The 22,874-nt window shown below is 43.2% G+C and overlaps 2 protein-coding genes across 2 annotated transcripts in view; one reads left to right on the top strand and one right to left on the bottom strand.

Moving 5' to 3' along the window:
• The first annotated feature begins 251 nt into the window (after positions 1 to 251).
• LRRIQ4 (leucine rich repeats and IQ motif containing 4) lies at positions 252 to 12,726 on the top strand. The gene is made up of 5 exons (XM_008710299.2): positions 252 to 1,271; positions 5,433 to 5,606; positions 6,791 to 6,929; positions 7,823 to 8,019; positions 12,566 to 12,726. Exons 1-5 carry the CDS (start codon positions 252 to 254, stop codon positions 12,716 to 12,718), a joined length of 1,683 nt encoding a protein of 560 aa, XP_008708521.2. The 3' UTR covers positions 12,719 to 12,726.
• A 1,296-nt stretch (positions 12,727 to 14,022) lies between these two features.
• LRRC31 (leucine rich repeat containing 31) overlaps positions 14,023 to 22,874 on the bottom strand; it is a 28,289-nt gene continuing 19,437 nt past the window's right edge. Inside the window, exons 8-9 of the mRNA XM_008710297.2 lie at positions 21,422 to 21,589; positions 14,023 to 15,084 (exon numbers count right to left, since the gene is read on the bottom strand). Of these exons, the coding sequence (XP_008708519.1) occupies positions 14,753 to 15,084; positions 21,422 to 21,589 (500 nt within the window). The 3' untranslated portion in view covers positions 14,023 to 14,752. The remainder of the gene's footprint in view (positions 15,085 to 21,421; positions 21,590 to 22,874) is intronic.

Raw genomic sequence — 22,874 nt, 5'->3', positions numbered from 1 at the left:
ACTGAAATGAGACAATCTTTTTTCTTTTCATAGAAGTCAACCTATTAGGAGGAGCCTATATTTGAATTCATCTCCCAGCAGGAAACACAAAAACCTACATCTCATGCCGCGTTAGAATGTCAAGCCCTCGATTCAGTCAACTAAACTTAAATTTTCTCTCTCTTAAGGATATGGAGTCTCACGGCAAGTAAACGGATTTTCTGTTTTCCCAATATTTCCGATTTTGAATACTCGACCTTTCCGTCAACACAATGTCAAATGACATAAAATCAGTAGGCCGTGCATCGAAAATTCATCCAAAAGGTGGTCCACAACAAGCCTCCCGCAGAACATTTTTCATCGATGCTTCTAATCAGAGCTTGACTACCATTCCATCGGAGATCTTAGAATTAGAAGAACTAGAAGAGGCGCATCTGGAGAACAACCAGATTGAAGCAATCCCCCGGGGTATCCAGCGTTTGAAGAACGTCCGGATCCTGTACCTGAACGGGAACAAGCTGAGCGCGCTGGGCCGGGAGCTGGGCGGGCTGAGCAGCCTGGAGGGCCTGGACCTGAGCCACAACCCGCTCCTGAGCTCGTCCCTCCCGGCGCTCGGCGGCCTGCGGCGGCTGCGCGAGTTGCGCCTCTACCGCACCGGCCTGGCCGAGATCCCCAGCGGCCTTTGCAAGCTCCTGCACCATCTCGAGCTGCTCGGGCTGTCCGGCAACGACCTGAAATCTCTGCCCAAGGAAATCGAGAACCAGACCAAACTGAGGGAGATCTACCTGAAGCAGAACCAGTTCGAGGTTTTCCCTGCGGAGCTCTGTGTTCTCTGCGACCTGGAGATCATTGACCTGGATGAGAACAAACTAACTGTCATCCCGGAGGCGATCGGGAACCTGACAAGGCTGCAGAAGTTCTATGTAGCTTACAACAGCCTGCCCGTTCTCCCCGAGTCGCTGGGCCGCTGCAGCCGACTGTCGGTGCTGGATCTGTCCTACAACCGCCTGCACTCGCTCCCGCACACCCTGGCGGAGCTGACCGGGATGACGGAGATCGGGCTGAGCGGCAACCCCCTGGAGAAGGTGCCGCGGCTCATCTGCAGGTGGACCTCCGTGCACCTGCTGTACCTCGGCAACACAGGCCTACGGGGGCTGCGGCGCTCCTTCCGGCGCCTGGGCACCTTGCGCTTCCTGGATCTCAGCCAGAACCTTCTGGAACGCTGTCCGCTGGAGATCAGCGCGCTGAAGAACCTGGAAGTCCTGGCGCTGGATGATAATAAGATATGGCAGGTACTGATTCCCTTCCTGGCTGTCACTGTGCTGTCAAGGGCTTTTGCTGCCCTGAGCTGGGGTTGATGTGCTCGTTTTGATGTGGGTGCTGTTATCCTCAGTGATACATGGGAAAACGAGGCGCAGGGACCTTAACTGACTTGCTGAGGCCACACCCCTGTACGAGACAGAGCGGCTGGGCCCCGGAGTCTCTATTCTGACCCAAGACCAGCTCCTAATGGGGGTTCCTCACACGGCAGGTGTTTTTCTGACACCTACAACCTCAGGCCTTAATGTTGCACTCGGGGGGAACTGCAAAAACAGTCCCTAAAGAAACTCTCTCCCATGTGTGCAGGGTGGCGTGTTCAAAAATGTTCAGCATAGCACCGTTGACAGCAAGTATGGGAGACAGCCAAATGTCAGCAGAGCAACGAGCAAACAGATGGCTATATTCATAAAATTAAAAACTATACAGTAATTTAAGTGAACTGGAGCACTACGTGCCAGGGCAGCGAGACCTCAAAATTACATTTATTAAAAAGGAAGACACCAAGTTGCAGAACCTGACACCATTCATAAATTCTTAATCACACAAAACTACATACATACGCACACAACACATACTTTGTGGATATTAATATATATGTAATAAAAGTATAAAAAATATGAACTAGAAAAAGAACTCGCCAAATTCTTAACAGTGGCTGCCTCTGGGAAGGGGAGGGAAGTCAAGGAAATGAGGAGGGGATCACAGAGGGGACGCCTGGGTGGCTCAGTCATTAAGCGTCTGCCTTCAGCTCAGGTCATGATCCCAGGGTCCTGGGATTGAGCCCCCATCAAGCTCCCCGCTCAGTGGGAAGCCTGCTTCTCCCTCTCCCACTCCCCCTGCTTGTGTTCCCTCTCTCGCTGCCTCTCTCTCTCTGTCAAATAAATAAAATCTTAAAAAAAGGGGGGGGATCACAGGGGAGCTCGGTTTTGATTGCAGCATTTCATTTTATTTATTCGAAAATTATTTTTATTTAAGTATAGTTGACACATTTCATTTTGTTTATTAACAAAAGGTTTGGATGGTGCCTGCACGTGTGTTTTTTTTTTTATTTTTAGTTTTTGAAAATTAAAAAGAACAGTTAGTTCTGTTACAACTTCAGAGGGAGAAATCAGGAGATTTGGAAATCCACGACTGTAATCAAATAATAGTCTGCTTTTCTGGACATGGACATGGATCTCCTGTGCTCACCATACTTTATACTAATCCTAGGCCCTAAAGGTTTGTTGGGGGTGTTTTTGTTTTTGTTTAATCTTTTACTCGATTTTTAATGTAGAACTCTGTGGGGGGCGCTGTTGTTGTTTTTTCTAGTTGCTGTAGTTTTAAAACTGCCTTTCAGGAAGTAACCATTCTGATGGTAATTTAGGATTTAGGAAGAGAATCTAGGGCTTAATCTCTACTTAGGTAGCAACCTATGATAAGAAGAGGTTTGTCAGAGGCCCTCTGCCCATCCCCCCAGCTCTTCCAGCACTGAGGTAAGAAATTCCTTTCCCAGCGGACAAAGTCCGTCCAATTCTACACTGGGAGTGAAAGGCTCAAAATCTAAAGTGCCCTTGGGAAGAATAACACATTCACTTCATTCTTGGTGAGTCCTGAATGATCCCTAATCCTTTCCTGTGAGACATTTTCAGAGATCAGAATAGAGGACGGAATCACACACGGAGGGCATCTTAACAAGGATAAGCCTCATCCAATACCAGGTTTGGCCGCAAGTCAAGCTGCGCTGAAATGTGGACGTGTTCAATATTAGTATATGGAATGTGAAAATCTCTAAGTACCATTGCTTGTTATTCTTCAGTTCTTATGATGGTGTTTCTGTGTTTTTTTGTCTCCTTCCCTCCTTACCTATTATGCTAATCCCTCCAGTGACCTCCCAGTGCATTTCTCTGTATTAGACACATGGCTTTTAAGCTGGCTCCTTACCTGTCCTACCCCAAACACTTACCTGATGGGTTTCTGGCTCGTGGAGCCTGGCCAGCAGCTTTTTCTGTCCAGGTGGATGCTAAAGGAGCTGACTTCCAGTGTGTATCTAGATGGATTTTATTTGTATGGTCTTTTCTGTAAAGGGACGACTCAGCCTCAGAATGACTGCAGCAGTTCGTGCATCCATAGTGATTGTCCTCCTTTGACGCCCTGCAGCTTTTCTGTACAGCCAGATTTATTCCCGCGACACTTTAATGTGACTGTGCTGGCATTCATTATTGAATCTTGAATATCCTGCAAAAAAATCTTTAAACATTCAATGTGCTTTGAAAAAGAAAAGCTAAACCTGTGAGCTAACTGAACAGCAGCAAGAGGGACATTGTAGGTTGTAATGAAGCAGTTAGCGTGAAAAACCTTTTCCTATTATTTGGACTACACAGGTGCAGGTGCTTGGTATTAAAGGGATCCAAGTGCCTGATGAAGAATTTTGAAATAGCCAAGAAGGAAAGCTTAAACATGAGTTTCTCTGGAGACTGACTTGCTCTGATTAAAAAATAAATAAAACTATAAACATTTTATAGCACTTTTAGGAAAATGAGCCCTCACCCTACACAATAAAGAGAAAAGATTGAAGGTGGGGGTGCCTGGGTGGCTCAGTCGTTAAGCGTCTCCCTTCAGCTCAGGGCGTGATCCTGGACTCCTGGGACCGAGCCCCTCATCGGGCTCCTCCGCTGGGAGCCTGCTTCTTCCTCTCCCACTCCCCCTTGCTTGTGTTCCCTCTCTCGCTGGCTGTCTCTCTGTCAAATAAATAAATAAAAGCTTGAAAGAAAGAAAGAAAGAAAGAAAGAAAGAAAGAAAGAAAGAGAAAAGAAAGATTGCAGGTGTGTGAGACCTACTGTTATGTTATCCCTCTAGGGGGCTTACTTTTGGCTACTCCGCAATTATTTATCTATTCCCCCATCTATGGAGAGATCACGCTGAGCTGAACCGCAACCATTCTCATGAAGAAGAGAGGAGTGGCTGGAGGAGAACCCCGGGCTTAGGACAGGCAACTGCGGGGAATGCTTTCCCTGTTAGGAGTAAAGTCAGACAAAGGAAGGTGGTTCAACGTGAGTTATGAAGCCGTTGAGATATATAGCTGGGCTTTTCCCCACAAGAAACTAGGTGTCTCTGTAACGTAATCAATAGGGAGACTGTCACACATTTTAAGAATGAGATTTTTCCATGTGGTTCCAATGCGCCAGAAAGAGACCAATAGGTGAACATAATAGTGACACAGATTTTGGCTTGACAGAAGAAGGAAATCCGATGATTAGAGGTCTCCATCCAGGTAATGAGTTTTCATTCCAGGAGATGGTATTTAAATGTATGCTGGATGGCTAGCTGTGGAATATATTCAACCACCCTGTTCAAGGATTAGAATAGATGACCTTCCGATGGCCTTTCATGCCTGGACAGTCTGGGAGTCTGGGAAATGGCTACCCAATACCTCAAAGGGCACATAAGCCTTGGTGTTCATTGGCGGAAGAATATGGCAGGATAAAACCACGATAGTCTTCATTGTTTGCTTCCAACTGAGATTTTTTTTTTAAACATTTTTATAAGTTTATTTGAGAGAGGGAGGGAGGGAGGGAGAGAGGGAGGAGGAGCGGAGGGAGAGGGAGAAGCAGACTCCCCACTGAGTTGGGAGCCTGATGTGGGACTCGACCCCAGGAACTTGGGATCATGACCTGAGCCAAAGGCAGATGCTTAACCAACTGAGGCACCCAGGTGCCCCCAACTGAGATATCAGCTGAAGTTTCTAAATTGCTGACTTAAAGCATTTCAGGGTAAGGGGTCATGTTCCTAAATTGATCCGTTCCAATAGCTGAACTTATTAATATTATAGTTGCGAAATCACACTGAAAGCTTGAGTACTTTTTCAGTCGTGTCACGCATTTGCTACACGACAGTTCAACAACTTGCCATAAAGTAGGTAAAAAATCGCTTCAATTTAAAGCAGTGCCTGAAAGCGAAGCGCAGAGAGGCTCCGGGAAAGAGTGGGGCTCCGGACTTCGATCTGCAGATACGAATACTGTGTGCAAACATGTGTGCCAGCTTCTCATCAGCAGGAATTTCTCAATTGCTCTACCTCAAAACTAAAAAACCCCATTTATTATCTTACTGTTTAAAATAACCTTGACCTGAAACTTATCTTTTTGGAATACTTCTAGTTGCCGTCAGACTTCGGCTCACTTTCAAAGCTGAAGATGCTTGGATTAACAGGAAATCAGTTCCTTTCATTTCCAGAAGAAATCCTTCCTTTAGAGTCTTTAGAGAAATTATACATTGGGCAAGACCAGGGAGCCAAGTTCACCTCTATGCCAGAACACATTAGTAAACTACAGGTAAGCTTCCCCAGGTGAGTGGACAAAGCAGTACGTGCCCACCGATTGCGTACGTCTGCTGATACTGAGAAAACACGGTGGTGTCCCGTGGGCTGCCTGTGGAATCATCCGTGCTAGATTTCCAACCCCGAACAAGCAGTCGTTCTAACACTGTTTTCCTGAACCCCTGGATCCATCCTCAAAGAATATAGCCAAGAGGCTGTGACACGCCACACTCCTTTCCACAGTGCGGTTTGGCATGTTTTATTTGAAGAAATTGAGCCATACCGCTTTCCATTCGATTTCTACCTTTTTGGAAGAGGCCCCTGAAAATCGTACTATTTTGAAGTTGAAGTATCATACCGGTGACATGGCTAGGAACCTGCATTTTGGATGGGTCAAGGTGACCTCCCTCCCTGCAGGATGGCAGGCAAATCAGGGTATATTTAACATTGTCCCCGGTTCCTGTGGAGATGGGTCCACACCCATGGGCTAAATCCCAACAAAGCAACAAGATAGCTTCATTCAAAGTAGCCGTGCCCTGTGTCTTAATGTATGCGTATGAGATTTTTTCCGTGTTTGTGGTCCTGCAGTCTCACTAGCCCCCCGTCGCGGAGCTGAGCGACAGCGTGTGTAGCACGGGTACTTCTCACCTGTGACACAGAGGTCCTGTTCCTGATTCTCCATTGCTTTGCCCTGTGTTCAGAATTCTTCCCGTCATCTGGCTCCTTCACAGGCCATGCAACACTCTCTGAAATCTTCGTGTGAGATGCAAACATGACAGCGGATTTGAAAATAGCTAACTCATTATCTGCACATTTTTACCACTTCAAACCCGGACGATGTTAGATTGATACTTGATGCAGTTTCAGTTCTATAGCAACTGCTGCAGATAGTCAGCTGTTGAAAGGGAGCAAATGATAATATATAGTTACATTATCACAATTATTTTTCCGTAAAGTTCATGTGAACAAATGCTAGATTTCGTGTTTTCTTTTCCCTTCATAGATGGGAACCATGTCTAATGGTTTTACCCAAAAATAATTTTATGTTTTGATGATGGTTCTTTAAATAAGTATGTTTTCCCTTGATTCCAATCCACGGCATCCCCCACTGAAAGAGTATGGGAACTCACCAGTGATGCTGCTTATTTTAATTCTTTTATCAATGTAAGGATCATTATGGTCTACGCTGCTGTTTTTCAGAGTCTTAAAGAGCTGTACATAGAGAATAATCATCTGGAGTACCTGCCCACATCCTTGGGATCAATGCCTAACCTGGAAATTCTGGACTGTCGCCACAACCGGCTTAAGCAACTTCCAGATTCCATTTGCCAAGCACAAGGTGAGGAATCTTAGTAGATCCTCAGCCTAGTGGAGTGTGAGGCCAGCACTTTCCATCTCCTCCATTCACTAAAGACCAATCTCCACGTTTAGAGAGCTTAGCCCTACCCCATTACCTCCTCGCAAGTCTCACTAGTGAGACAGGGAAGGCCGGGGGCCTGAATAGTACACAGGCAGTGAGATTGTTTGTTGGGAATTGAATAGAGAAGTAAATAGCAACTACTGAGAGAATTAGCATTCGTCCATATAGTCATTATACCACCAACCATACTTTACTACCTACCTACTACATGCCAGAATTTGGAGTTGGGGGTCCCGCAGCAAGTTTGCATTAGGTCACTGAAGTCACTGGAATAAAAGGAAAAGTGTTGACCCAGAGTGGTGAAATCAGCAAGGGAGGACTTTTGGAGCTGTAAGATTGGCATGAAGAATCATATATGATCCATATTTAAACACCCAAACATTTTGCACTAGGCTAAACCATTCTTTATTTGTACATGTGTCCATCCACGTGACAGCCTTGTGCTGAGCTTTTAGTGGGACCAAATAAAACAATGTTTTCTGCTATAGATTAGGGCCGAGGGTCGCGTGCAGTACTCCTTAGTCATGCTCCCGACCATACATTCTCATCCTGTCCTTGGTCCCTGGAGGACTGAAACATTGTCAGATTGTTTTCGTGTGTACTATTTTTCTGTCTCTAGTACTTATACACACTGGCTTCAACAACTTTGAATTGTTATAAGGAAGAGAACTTGGTTTGCCTCCTTAAATCTGTGTCTTTTGTTACACAACACAGCAGGAGACACACGTTTCACAGTAACTGGACTAAAGAATGCACATGTTAACTTTGCTGCTTCTTAAGATAAATCTATCATTAAAAACAAATTGTTTCAGCTTTGAAAGAATTACTGCTTGAGGACAACTTGATCACCTGTCTTCCAGAGAATTTGGATAGTCTGGTGAATCTCAAGGTTTTGACGCTGGTGGACAACCCCCTGGAGGACCCCCCAAGAGAAGTGTGTGCTGAAGGCATCCAGGCTATATGGGCGAACTTTAAGAAAAAAAGAAACATGAAGATAATGGCAACAAAGGTAAAATCAGCAAAAATTCTGGGTAGCACGTTCACAGCTGCTCTGGAGAAGGGCCGGTGGTAAACACAGACCTATCACAGAGCATTCCGGGCGGCTCTTTACACATCTATACCTGGTCCTCGTCGAGAGTAGGCCCTCTTATTTCCTTTATATCCTCAGAAACAAGCAACAGGACCTTTGAGCATCATCTTAGCATTTTTGCATTTTCGTTCTTCAACTCTTTGTCAGATAAGAAGACAACAAACAGGCAAAAGAAAGCCAAACTTCCAATCCCAAAGCAGTCTAAAATTCTTGGAGTAGTCACTGGGCCGAAAAGCTTATATTCACAAAGTCACTAAGGTCAGGCCGAAGAATTAGAAATGAAAGTATTTATGGAGCGGGGCTGTGGAGACCAGAGTTCTGCTCTGCCACGAACTAGGATCAAAGGGCAAAGAGCCTTTAAAAGGGAGGGGGGGCAAAGAACCTTGTCATGGCCTCCTTGCCCACCTAGCTCATGCAGATGATAGGGTGCCCCAGCCAGGCCAGGCCAGTGTCCACTTCAGGCAGTATTCCATGCAGCTGGTCCACGCCCCCATTTCCCACACCCTGACGGCCACCTTGGTCCTCCAATAGCATCCCCACTTCCGCACCCGCTCCCCATACGTGTACCCTCCACTTAGCATCAGACCAGTGCCGTTAAAACACAGGTGGGAAGTTATCACTACTCTACTGAAATCTGTGATTCTCTTTTTCATCTGAAGCAAGAGTCAGTCTTTGCTTTGCAAGACCCTCCTCTGGCAGGGGCCCTCCCCCATGTCAAACCTAACGCCCTCTCTTTTACGATAAATAGTATGTGATACCTTCTTTACTCTTCTGAAATTAAACTCAGATAACATAACCTACCAAAACCCATAATTTTAACAAATGAAAAGAATGCCTGAGCTGCAACATAAAGGAGAAAGGAAAGTAATTTATATTAATATGTATATACTCAAGAATGGCTACACTGGAAGAATGAAAATAATACTTTTTGGATACTTCCTTAAAGTATTTTGAAAAACCATGTACCCTCTTGCACAGTTTGAAACTGATATTTAAATTCTTTTCCCACTAAGTTTAAAATTATTGCAAAGGATTTACTTTTTTTAAAATATTGACATCTTAAAATAGAGCTCTTAGATCAGTATTTTAAATGTGCCCAGTGGAATCTAAATACCATTATGGGATTTGATATGTCAGTCACATCAACTTACAAAATACTTGAGCAAGCTCTTATTTTATAGGCAGAATTTTTTTTTTTTTTTAGGATTTATTTGAGATTGAGAGCGTGCACCGTCTGAGTGGGGGAGGGGCAGAGGAAGCGGGAGAAAGTCTCTCTTAAGTGACTCCATGCTGAGCACAGAGCCGGTCTCAATCCCACAACCCATGAGATTGTGACCTGAGCCGAAATCACCAGTCAGACTTGAGCCACCCACCCACCCCATAGACAGAAATTTTCTATCCTTTCTTTTTCTTCTTGAACATGTATTTCTATTTCACTTTCCCCTAAGAATTGAGCTTAATGTTTTATATGTATAATTTTAAGTCATTTATAGATCACTTTTCATACTTTCAGGCAACACAAATATTTATACAAGTTAAGTTCTAAAATTAAATTTTTTTTCTGTGAGCATAATGTCCTGGATTAAGTCATATTGCAATTATTAGTGGTATAAAATTGACCAAAACACTATAAAATCCATTAAAATTTTTGGTATTTAATTTAATATTTTAATTTAATTATTTGCCCTAGAGGATTTGGGGAAAATACATACACAAATGAGAGACTGCCCCCCATAGTTTATATATCCCTGCATAAATGTTACTTATTGCTAGAATGAGACAGAGTTGACATCGGTTCTATTTTTCATTTTACAGATGAAGCGCTGAGAAACCTTGCTTACATAGATAAGTTGACAAGAATGGAGGAGGCCTCTGTGTGTGTGTGCCTATATTATTTTGTTTTAAATGGTAATGCTTCACACATCTCTGAACTTCTTCCAGATTTATATCCCCAAAAATCAGAGGCCGGGCTCTTGGCTGGCAAATCAACTGGTCTTCTTTCGATTTTCTTGAAGGCAAAGAGCTGGGAACCACTTGCCTTACCAAAGAACTGGTTACCTAGTCCCGAGGGCCAACATCATACTGCTAGTCTCTTAGTATTGGACATACAATTTTATATTAGTTTCAGGTGTACCACATATGACTTGACAATTCTGTGCATCACACAGTGCTCACCCCAAGTGCAGGCCCCATCTGTCACCATACGACATTATTACAATATTATTGACTATGTTCCCTTATGCTGGACTTCTCATCTCCCTGACTTACTTACTTTATAACTGGAAGTTTGTACCTCTTCACCCCTTTACCTATTCCACTATCTCCCCGCCCACCTCCCCTCTGGCAACCAAGAGCTCTCTGTATTTAAGAGCCTTTGTTATGTTGTTGTTTGTTCATATGTTTTGTTTTTTTTGGTACCACTATGTATTGTCTGGTTTTTGTGGTGTCCCAGAGGTTTTGGGAGTCCAGGGCAACACACCCTAGTCAGATTCAGGGGGCTGAGAGGCGTGCCTGAGGGGCAGCCGTGAAGCAGAGGTGGGAGTGGAGAACCAGCAGCTGGGTTCCTCGGCAGATCCATTGTAGGAAGGGGTGCGTGTGAAAGGTGAAGCTCTGGAAGTGGGTTGCCTGCAAACTACCCAAGTGTGCACAACCTGGGAAAGTCTTTGTGCACGACGGCTTGTGTCACACAGTTGAAGACTGCTCAACTTCAAGACACCAAAAAAGCCCTGCAAAAGTCTAGACTGCCTCTAGAGGGCGATACTGTTCCCCTGGAAAAGCACCACCTGACTCCTGTACGGCTGCTCTCACTCCCCATCTCCTCCATGCCATTTTCATGTCCCGAACGGATCCTCCGTGTTTTCCCAAGGCCCAAGCCTGCTCCTCCCTCTGCCCAGAGAGGCTCCCCCCGGATATGGACAAGACTCCGGCCCTCACTTAGTTCAGTCCCCGCTCAAATATCCTCATACCTGCCCTTGGTCCACCTTATCTAAAACAGCACCCCCAGCCACCTCATTCATTCATTTGCTCATTCCATTCAGCAAATACTTACTGAGCTTCTGCTATGTGCCAGGCGCTGCTGTAGCCACTGGAAATACATCAGTGAACAAAACAAAGTTTTCCGTCCTCATATTGCTTAAAGTGTAGTGTGATAGAAATAAAAACATGAAATATAAAACATAAAATTATATAGTCTGTTAGAAAGTAATAAGTGGCATTGGAATAAAGTTCAAGCTAAGGGGAACTGAGATTGCCAGAAGTAAGTGTGTGTGTGTGTTGGGGGTGTGTGTGTGTGTGTGTGTGTGTGTTGGGTGGGTTGGTGGGGTTCGATTTAAATGAGACGGTCAGGGTAGGCCTCATTAGAAAAACGACTGGCTTCGTCAGCTCAGGCTACCATAACAGTATCCCATACACTGGGTGGCTCAAACAGCAGACATCTTCTCACAGCTCTAGAGGCGAGAAGTCCAGGATTAGGGTGTGGGCGTGGTTGGTCTCCGGTGAGAGCTCTCTTCTGCCTCGCGCATCGCCGTCTTCTTGCTGTGCCCTCACAAGACAGAGAGAAGACTAAGTTACCTGGTGTCTCTTATAAGGGCACTAATCCCATCATGAAGACCCCCCCTTCATGACCACATCCAAGCCTAATTACCTGCCACCAGCCATCTCCAAAGACAATCACATTGAGGGTTAGGGCTTTTAATATGAGTTGGGGACGAGGGGTGAGAGTTCAGTCCACAGCCATGACAATTGAGCGAATACTTGAAGTACTGGAGGTTAAGCCGTCTGAATATTGGGAAGAGTGTTCTAGGCAGAAGCAGCAGCAAAAGCGAAGGCCAAGAGCTGGGGTTGTGCCTGGTGTGCCCGGCTGTGAGCAGGCCGCACAGCTGCAGCAAGGTGAGCAAGGGGAAGGAGGAAAGAGGTCCGTGCGGGCAAGAGGAAGGGAGCAGATCAGATAGGGCCTTGTAAGCCCGTTGTAAGGACCTGAGCTTTTATTCCAAGAGAAGTGGGGAGGCACAGGGAGATTCAGAGCCTACCACCACCTGAGGAGGTGGGAAGGAATAGGATCTCGGAAGGAGTGGGGGCTGCTGTAGGTAGGAGCCCAGCAGTCCAGCGACGAGGGGGAGGGCAGGTGCAGGCCCTCCTGATTCCCCTTACTGTGCACTGTCGTCTCCATGGCATTTACTACCATCTATCCAATCATACATTCCTGTGTTGGCCTGGGACATTGGCGTTTGACTGCTGTTCCCTAAAAGTCTACAACAGTGACTGGGACATAAAAGCACTGATTTTTTTTTTATTTTTTATTTTTTTACACATTTGCCAGGATGGCTGGCCAAGAGAAAATAAGGCATAGAGTTCTGGTGACATTCCATTCTTCACATCTTTAAGGCTACATACCAGAATGAAGAGATAACTATCCCCCATCCTGAGTGATACCAGCTGATGCTGTTTGGCTTTATCTTGTTTTCAGATTCAGGCGTGGTGGCGTGGAACAATGGTCCGGAAAGGATTGGGGAGATTTGAAGAACTGCAAAATTTGCTAAAGAAAGGAAAGAATTCTCCAAAAGATAAGAAAGGAAAAAAAGATGTAAAAGGAAAAACTGCAAAGAAAAATAAGAAATAATTCTATGATGAATTGAGGTAATGAACCCCGTTGGATTAAGAAGGCAAAATATATAGGAATTAGATGCCTACCACCCTAAAATTATTCATAGAATCATGATTATGTATAAAAATAAAGATTATCACTTTATTGAAATATTTATGGATTAAATGATATGATGCCTGGGAACTGTGGCAGAATAATATCAGGGAGAGGTAAGTGTGGGGGATCCCAATGAAACAGGAATGGCCATAAGTTGATAATTGTAGATGCATGTGATAGGTAAATGGAGGTTCGTTGTACTATCCTGTCTACTTTAAAACTTCTTAAGTTTATTTAAGTAACCTCTATCCCCAACATGGTGCTTGAACTCATGACCCCAAGATCAAGAGTCATATGCTCTTTGGACTAAGCCAGCCGGGCACCCCTAAAACTTTCAATTTTGAAATAGAGACTCATAGGAAGTTCCAAAGAAATGGACATGGAGGTCCATGCACCCTTCTCCCTCCCTCAGTGTTGACATCTTGCATAACTCTAATACGACACCAAAACCAGAAAAGTCATACCGGTGCCATCAACCGAGCTTATTCAGATTCTATGGGTTGTAGGTGCACTTGTGTGCGTGTGTGTGTATGAGTGTGTGTGCAGTTCAATGTGGTTTTGTCACATGTAAGCCACAAATCTCCCAGGTGCTATTCCTTTTACACACACCTACGGTCTGCCCCATCTCCCGATCCCTAAACTTTTCTCCAGCTCTATAATTTTGTTATTTCAAGGATATCAGACAAATGGAATGGCATAGTGTGTAACCTTTGGGGATTGGTTTTTTTTTTACTCCACATAACTCAAAGTCCATCCACATTGTTGCATGGATCAATTAGTTGTTGAGTAGTATCACCTAGTACCATGGTTTGTTTAGCCCTTCCCCCATTGAAGGATATTGGTCTGTTTCCGGTTTTTGGCTACTTGTTCATAGGCTTTGCATATGTTCATGGAAACACATGAGCATAGGTGCTCATGGAATTCATGGGAAGGCCCAGAGAATGAAGAATACCACGACTGCCTAAAACATCCCCATCTACACCACCCAAAGCTCCTCATCTTGGTGACTTCCTTTGGGAGTAATATTGATTTCAAGTTCAACATGTCTTTCAAGCAATAATTGCAGTATAAATTACTAGTGAAGCAACAAGAAACCAAACATAATTTGCTTAGAGTGTATCAGAATAGAAATGTGTGGGCAAACAAATACTTCTGCTGTGCAATGAGTTTCGTGCTCCTGTAAAAGGTAACCAAAAATTTCAAAAATCACTTAGAGCAAGACAAAAAACTTTAATTAATGAATTAAATAGGTTTTACATAGAATATTCCATGTCAAAAGATGCCCAGAGCTAATGTTATTTTATTTTAACAATAAAAGATTTTACTTTATTTTAATAAGATGTGTTTTTGATACTGGGTTTGGAAGTTTTGACCACTTTTTACAATGATTTATATGTCTGTGATCATTATCGGTGTTCATGGTTTATATCTGAGATAAAAAGCACCGGAACATAAAATAATACACCTTGGAAGGATATACTTTCTGACAAAAATGGAAATACAGTACATAAGACACATACAATAGTAATGATAGCATGAAACTATCATAGCCAGTGCCTTTCACATTAGAATTTCACACACTCACACATACACACCCTCACACTTATATTTAGAACATTTATCATGCAGGAAGGGAAGAGACAGAAAATTCCAGGTCAAGAAAAAGGGAAATGTGTTACTAGAATCTAAACATTTTTGGCAGGCCTTCTAAACAGAAAGGGAACTATATATCCAAAATAAATGACACTCCATGGAAACATATCATCCTTGTCATTAGAAAGTAAAGCTGTACTTATATTAGATTACCATATACATATTTATAAAGCTTTTGTAACATCAATCCCATTAAACAGCCCAGAAGCTGATACTCCTTTGATTACACTAAGATTCATCCATGCTCTTTTCCTTCTCTAGATAATGGTTTATAGCTTAGTTAAGCCTTGGGAAATCAGCTTACTGAAACTCACCAAGGTCAAAGTGAATGCTGCGTCTGTGATCTTGGTGAAAATGTTCTAGCTCTTCCTCCTGTGCAGTGGGGAGCATCCATCTTTTCATTCCTATCTCCGTGATCTTGGAAAGTTTGGCGACAGCACATAGCAAGTGTCTAAACCATTGTCCGCAATCCCGAGAAGCTGATGGCCGAAGGCTAATATCCAGCTCGGTCAACTCTTTGAGGAACCTCACGTTTTGGCAGAAGACGGCCCATCCTGCATCACAGATGCTGTCATTATAGCTCAGGTCGAGCGTCTGTAGCTTGGCCAGGTGACCTGTGTGTATTACCGATGCTGAAAAATAAAATCACACTAAATGCTAAAATACAAGAAAACTTTCTCCAATGGCTGTTTGCCACTTCCGATAACACAGTTGTTCTAAGATTAGTAATGACAAGATCGGTGATTAGTGGCTTTGTTATTAGCTAGCAGCGTTATTCAGGACACCTGAAATCGCGGTAGTGCCAAATCTATTCTCTGTGCATCCCAGGTACAGCCTGAAAATCGTTCTTTTCTCTTTCCAAATCCCAACCTGAAGAACATCCTTTTCGTCAAGTTCCTGCTCTTAGCTCTACTAGAGTCCCAGCTCTCCCTGCAGACTCTCTCTAATTTAATGTGACGAGTGACGGCTCTCTGGCTTTAACTGAGGACCATTTATATAGAGTCCTCTTGCTGTTTAGTACTGTTTAATTGTTCACTGCTCATTCAGTCATTCTTCATTCAACAAGTATTTAACTGAGCACTTTTCACGTGCAAAATACACATGGGTAATTTCCAAGTCACTTTAGGGACCTCCAATTCACAGAACAATTTTCCCTTTGAAGAGCACATATCACAGTACTACCTAAAGTGGCACGTTGTAAATCCTGGTTAGAGACGAAGCTAAGAAAAGAGAGTAACGCTTGTAAGAGGAGATAGGAGAGCTGCCCATGGCAAGCAGCGCCAGCCAGACGCAGCGGTGGACCACAGAGATGAGTAGCACTGGTCTCAGAGTCGGCGGGGACCCTGCAGGTCTCCTCGTTCAATGCTCAGATCGATGATCAGAGATGATTCTCTTTCACAGCTTCTCTACTGGTGACCACCCTTTCCAGTTGCCCCAACAGAGTGAGGTGGCTCTCAGCAGGAGAAAGCCCCCACCCTTTGGGTCCCTTTCTGCCTTACAGTGACGTTCACTGCCCCACAGCCTGCCGGACACCTCAGCTCCTTCCTCGCACCCGCCTTGCAATGTTGGACGCCAGTCAGTTCCCTTCAAGTTCTCTCCCTTTAGGATTCAATGTGCCCTGATCTCTCCGTCATTCTTCACGTGTCCTGGCTCCCAGAGCAAGCAGGATGCTCCATCCCCATTGCTTTCCCTTGCCCACAGTTTGGTTCCACCGTGCGTTCGAAAGCTCAGCATTCCGCACACGCAAGAGCTGCGCCCTGTTCGTAGGTGTCCATGTTGATGTGTGGCTCTTCTGCTCCCCCAACATTACTCACCATATTCTCAAGACCCAACCTTTAGAGACAATGTGCATGCTTTTCCCTTTTACAATTTTTTTCCGTAATGGAAATGTTCAAGGGTACAAAACAATAGAATAGGAGCATAAGCTCCCACGTCCCCATCATTCAGCTTCAACACTTACCTTCATTACACCAATCTTGTTTCACCTACTTCCCTTCCTTCTACTTTTTTTTTTTTAGTACAGGCATCCCTCCTTTTATTGCCCTTTGCTTCACTGTGCTTCCCAGATAATTGCTTTTATTAAATTAACGCGTTGAAGGTTTGTGGCAACGTTGCATCAAGCACCATTTTTCCAACAGCATTTTTTCACTTTGTGTCTTTGTGTCACATTTTGGTAATTCTCTCAATATTCGACATTTTTTCCTTGTTTGTTATGGTGATCGGTGATTAAGAGTTGCTGAAAGCTCAGGTGATGGTTAGCACTTTTTAGCGAGAAAGTATTTTTTTAGGGGGAGTAGGGTCAAAGGGAAAGGGAGAGAGAAAATCCTAAGTAGGCTCTATGCCCAGTGGGGCTCGATCTTACAACCCTGAGGTCATGACCTGAGCTGAAAGCAAGAGTCGAATGCTAAACTGAGCCACCCAGGCGCCCCACGACAAAGTATTTTTTAACTAAGGTACGTACATTCTTGTTTTAGACATAATGTATTGCATACTTAATAGACCACAATATGGTGTACACATAACTTTTGTATGTACTGGGATACCGGAGAATGTATCTGACTTGCCTTTTTGCAATATTTGCTTTATCGTGTAGTCTGGAGCCAAACCCACAATACCTCTGAGATATGACTGTATTTTATTTTTACTTATTTATCCTACAGTATTATTATTATTATTATTAAAGATTTTATTTATTTATTTGACAGAGAGAGACAGCCAGCGAGAGAAGGAAGGCAAGCAGGGAGAGTGGGAGAGGAAGAAGCAGGCTCCCAGCGGAGGAGCCTGATGTGGGGCTCGATCCCAGAACGCCGGGATCACGCCCTAAGACTGAGCCACCCAGGCGCCCCTATCCTACAGTATTATTGATTGCATTCCCTATGCTATACTTCTCATCCGCATGACTTATTTATTAAGTTTTTGTACGAATTAGTTCCCTTTATCTATTTCACCCATTCCCTACCCCCTCCCCTCTGGTAACTAGAAGTTTGTTCTCTGCATTTAAGAGTCCGTTTTTGGTCTTGTTTGTTTTGTATTTTAGATTCCACATATAAATGAAATCATATAGTATTTGTCTTTCTCTGATTTATTTCACTTAGGATTATACCCTCTAGGTCCAACCATGTTGTCACAAATGGCAGGATCTCATTCTTGGGGCCCCTGGCTGGCTCAGTCTGTAGAGCATGTGACTCTACAAAAGTTCAAGATTGCGGAGTCAACGATTCCATTGTTGGGTCACAAGTTCAAGCCCCATGTTGGGCATAAAGCTTACTTTAAAAAATAAATAAATAAAATGTGTGTACCTTAGAAGGATCTCACTCTTTTTTTATGGCTGAATAATATTCCTGTGTGTGTGTGTGTGTGTGTGTGTGTACCACTCTTCTAGACCCACTCATCTATCTGTGGACACTTAAGTTGCTTCCATATCTTAGATATTGTAGATAATGCTGGTATAAACATAGGGGTGCATATATCTTTTCAAATTAGTGTTTTTGTTTTCTTTGGGTAAGTACCCAGTGGTAGGATTACTGGATCATATGGTAGTTCTATTTTTAATTTTTTAAGGAAACTCCATCTGGTTTTCCAGAGTGGCTGCACCAATTTACATTTCCACCAACAGTGCACAAGGGTTACTTTTTCTCGACATCCTCTCCAAGACTTGCTATTTCTTGTCTTTTTGATTTTAGCCATTCTGACAGGTGTAAGGTGATACTTCATGTGTTGTGTGTTTTTTTTTAAGATTTTTATTTTTAAGTACTCTCTATACCCAATGTGGTGCTCAAACACACAACCCTAAGATCAAGGGCACACGCTCTGCCGACTGAGCCAGCCAGGCGCTCCCTCAGTGTGGTTTTGATTTGCATCTCCCTGATGCTGAGTGATGTTGAGCATCTTGTCATGTGTCTGCTGGCCATCTGGATGTCTTCTTTGGAAAAATGTCTCTTCAGTTCCTCTGCTCGTTTTTAAATTGGATTATTTGGGGGCGCCTGGGTGGCTCAGTCGTTAAGCATCTGCCTTCGGCTCAGGGCGTGATCCTGGAGTTCTGGGATCGAGCCCCACGTCAGGCTCTTCCACTATGAGCTTGCTTCTTCCTCTCCCACTCCCCCTGCTTGTGTTCCCTCTCTCGCTGGCTGTCTCTATTTCTCTGTCAAATGAATTAAATAAAATCTTTAAAAAAAATTTAAATTGGACTATTTGGGTTTTTTGGTTTTGAATTGTTTAAATTCTTTATGTATTTTGGACATTAATGCCTTATTGGATATATCACTCGCAAATATTTTCTCCCGTTAAGTTGCCTTTTCATGTTTTTTGGTGGTTTCCTTCTTTGTGAAAAAACTTTTCATTTTGTGTAGTCCAATTGTTTTATTTTGCTTTTGTTTCCCTTGCCCGAGGAGACATACCTAGAAAAATGTTGCTAAGGCTAGTGTCAAAGAGATCACTGCCTTTGTTTTCTTCCAAGAGTTTTATGGTTTCACGTCTCACATTTAGATCTCTAATCCATGTTGAGTTTTTGTGTGTGGTGTAAAAAGGGATCCAGTTTCATTCTTCTGCATGTAGCTATTCAGTTGTCCCAGCATCAGTTATCGAGAGATCGTCTTTTCCCCATTGCATATTCTTGCCTCCTTTGTCATAGGTTACTTGACCATATAAGCACAGATTTTTTCCCCTTGGGTCTTTGTTCTGTTCCATTGATCTACGTGTCTGTTTTTGTGCCAGGACCGTACTGTTCAGATTACTACAGCTTTGTAGTATATCTTGAAATCTGGGATTGTGATACCTCCAATTTTGTTCTTTTTCATGATTGTTTTGGCTATTGGGGATCTTCTGTGGTTCCATACTAATTTTAGGATTATTCTACTTCTGTGAAAAATGCGGTTGATATTTTGATAGGGATTATATTAAATCTGTAGATTGCTTTGGGAAGTATGGACATTTTAACAATATTTGTTCTCCCAGCCCATGAGCATGGACTATCTTTCCATTTATTTCTGTCATCTTCAATTTCTTCCATCAGTTTCCTATGGTTTTCAGAGTACAGGTCTTTCACCTCCTTGGTTAAGTTATTCCTCAGTATTTTATAATTTTGGGTACAATTGTAAATGGGGTTGTTTTCTTAAATTTCTCTTTCTGCTGCTTTGTTATTAGTGTATAGAAATGCAACAGAATTCTGTATATTGATTTTGTATCCTGCAGCTTTACTAAGTTCATTTATCAGTTCTAAGAGTTTTTGGTGGTGCTTTTAGGCTTTCTAGATATAGTATTATGTCATCTGCAAATAGTGAAAGCTTTACTTCTTCCTTACCAATTTGGATGCCTTTTATTTCCTGCCTGACTTCTGTGGCTAGGACTTCCAGTACTATGTTGAATAAAAGTGGCAAGAACAAACATCCGTCTCTTGTTCCTGACCTTAGAGGAAAAGCTCTCCATTTTTCACCATTGAGGATGATGTTAGCTGTAGGTTTGACTTATATGACTTGTTTTTTTTAAAGATTTTATTTATTTATGTGACAGAGACTGCCAGCGAGAGAGGGAACACAGCAGGGGAGTGGGAGAGGGAGAAGCAGGCTCCCAGCGGAGGAGACCGATGTGGGACTCGATCCCGGAACATCCCGGAACGCCGGGATCACACCCTGAGCCGAAGGCAGACGCTTAACGACTGCACCACCCAGGCGCCCCGACGTATATGACTTTTATCATGCTGAGGTATGTTCCCCTGAATCCCACTTTGTTGAGAGTTTTTATCATGAACAGATGTTGAATCTTGTCAAATGCTTTTCCTGCATTTCCTGAGATGACTATATGATTTTTGAGATGATCATATTACTGTATTTTAAAGCAAATCCCAGACCCCGTTTTAACTTTCCTATACTGTTTGAATTTTCCAATCATGTGAGTATCCTAATTATTACATTTCACTATTTTATACTTATTATATATTTTTTAAATCTGGGTAATAGGATCGTAGGTTATGGAAATACTTTTGTAGTTTACTCTGAGAAAGTGTTGTTATTTATAAAAGAAAAAAAGCTAGAAGTGATTAAGAAATTCTTAAAGAACGTTTGTTAAAATAATCCAAGCAATATAAAAGTGGCAATAGGTAACCACAGACAGTGATACTTGTAATTCACTAAAAATTTGTTGGAAGGATGCTCATAGCTTCAGAGATGCAGCTGATGGCTGCATAGTGCTGGGGATGCGGGCACAAGGGTAGATGAGAGACACAGATGTATTCTCCAATTCATTGTTTCCCAATGGGAAGTGGACGAAATAGAGGTGATTTTAGGGGATATTTGGGAAAGGTATTATATACTCTGGAATCCCGTAGTGCAAAAGTTATTCCTTATTCAAATCTCTTCCCATCCTTCTAAATTGACGTGGAGAAAGGGTCGAATTGATGCTAGTATGCCTTTAAAGCCCTCTCTTCCCCTATTTCTAACAAAGAGAGAAAGAACCTCTATTCAAAGCCTTCAGCTGCCAACAGTCTAATAATGTCTATGAGAAGTGATTCCCGTATTTCAGTTATGGGATGATGAGTTTCCTGTTTAAATAAAAGCATTTAGGTTAAAGAGTCAATATAAAGAAAAAAATTAAGTAACAGTGCAGGTACTAGGTGCACAGGGCAAGCTCTGTGAAGGCAGACTGTAAGTAACTGGTTTGAGTCACACTGAGCTACCCAGAGAACGAGTCTGTCCTGTGCGGGGAGGGCGAGGAGCAGAAGCGGGAACGACCCACTGCCACGTCTATACCCATCGCTCCCTTTGTGACGCGCCCTCCAGTCTTCTTGGCCCTCCCGGCTCGGGAATTGCCCTTACTCGTTTTCACCAGCTCTCTCCTATGCAGATGCTGGAGAGAAAGAAGGGAAGCTGGGCGGAGGGCTCAGCCACAGGCCTGGCCCAACTCCCCTCCCCCCACCTGCCCCCAGCGGCGCACGGGGCTCCCCGCCGGACTTCTTTGGAATCAGTAGATACCAACCCAGAAGAGCCACGTCCTCCGTCACCAGGGCACAGCTGCTCAGTCTCAGCACTCGAAGGGACGCTAAGAACTTCAGTGTTTCCAGAAGCAGCTTCAGGTTGCCACCAACACATTTATTCCAAGAAAGGTCGAATATTTCCAGAGCAGGGAGGTAAGTGGAGGCTTCAGCTAAAATTGATAACAGAAGAGTAATCGTTTAGGCTTCCGTCTTTGAAACTGAAGAACCTGGGGCAATGTATTAATATAACTGAGATAAGAAAGTTACAGAGACTGTTTTCTTTTGCCCGAAATTCATGACCACAAGTTACGTTGCCTATTTTTATTTGGGAGAAATATTGGAAACTTTAGAAAAATAAAACTTGATTAAGTGGAATTCACTATCCACTGGGCTTTTTCTCCTGTAGTTCCCCTCTAGGAAGAAGGAGGCAGAGGATTTGGACAGCTAGTTGGGATTTCCGGAGCGTGTCCCGGTTTTACATGCTCCTGTGTGTCTAGTCAGGCTGAAGTTCGGAGATGGGGCCAAGCCTCCTGCGGACCTACCTGCAGTTACAGAGACAAGGAAGAGAACTAGTGGATTTCGGAGAGATTTTAAAATGAGATTAAAAGAGGTTCTGGTTAATTCTCAGTTGCCCCAATGTTGAAATTAACCCAAACAACTTATTCCTAAGATATAGTTAATTATACTTTAATGCCACTCTTCTTTCTCAAAAATAACAGGTGTCCAAGGGGCAAATACATATCCTTTTATAATGTCTAATAAGAAAATCCCTCCCACCTGCATGGTACAGAGACCTATCAATAAGAAATGGAACTTTTTCTTTTAAAAATGATGTGATGAATTATATGTTTACTTGATTCACTTCTTTTTTTGGAGGGGAGGTGCAGAGGGCAAGGGAGCAAGAGAATCTTAAGCAGCTCCATGCCAGCATGGAGCCTGACACGGGGCTCAAACTCATGACCCTGAGATGATGACCTGAGCCAAAATCAAGCATCAGACACTTAACCAACTGAGCCACCCAGGTCTCCCAAATGATTTACTTCTTAATTCAAATTGAATGATAGATTTATCTCAGATGATATAATTTCATGTAATATCTACTTGATTATGAGTCATTATGCAGCAATAATTGGAAAGAGCTCTATCTTCCGATGGCAAAAGACACAAAATTAAAAACAAAATTTTCTTTTTAAAAAATACAACTTTTTCCAACTAGGGACATCATGTTGCCCCTAAATTTGTTTTTTGTGTAACTTTCTGAACAGAACATTAGTCTGAACAGTGGGATGTGTCGTGTGTGTGTGTGTGTGTGTGTGTGTGTGTGTGTGGTGTGTATATGTGTGTTTAAATCACCATTTTGGAGATTACAGACCCCTTGGAAAAGTTAGTTTACTTGCTTAACTGTACGCAGAAATACCTAAATGTGGTTAGGGTAGGCCGTGAAGAGTAAGTGCG

The sequence above is a fragment of the Ursus maritimus genome, unplaced genomic scaffold (assembly GCF_017311325.1).
Source record: "Ursus maritimus isolate PB19 unplaced genomic scaffold, ASM1731132v1 scaffold_4, whole genome shotgun sequence".
In the NCBI taxonomy this organism is placed as follows: domain Eukaryota; kingdom Metazoa; phylum Chordata; class Mammalia; order Carnivora; family Ursidae; genus Ursus; species Ursus maritimus.
Note: the sequence above shows the minus strand (reverse complement) of the source record. Positions and strands in the feature narration are given on the sequence as shown.

What these genes read in the sequence shown, in the direction of transcription:
- LRRIQ4 (XM_008710299.2), top strand. Translation starts at nt 252, where the DNA reads ATGTCAAATGACATAAAATCAGTAGGCCGTGCATCGAAAATTCATCCA. An exon ending in AACACATTAGTAAACTACAG is followed by an intron (nt 5,607 to 6,790) that starts GTAAGCTTCCCC and finishes GCTGTTTTTCAG; the next exon opens with AGTCTTAAAGAGCTGTACAT. An exon ending in TGAAGATAATGGCAACAAAG is followed by an intron (nt 8,020 to 12,565) that starts GTAAAATCAGCA and finishes TCTTGTTTTCAG; the next exon opens with ATTCAGGCGTGGTGGCGTGG.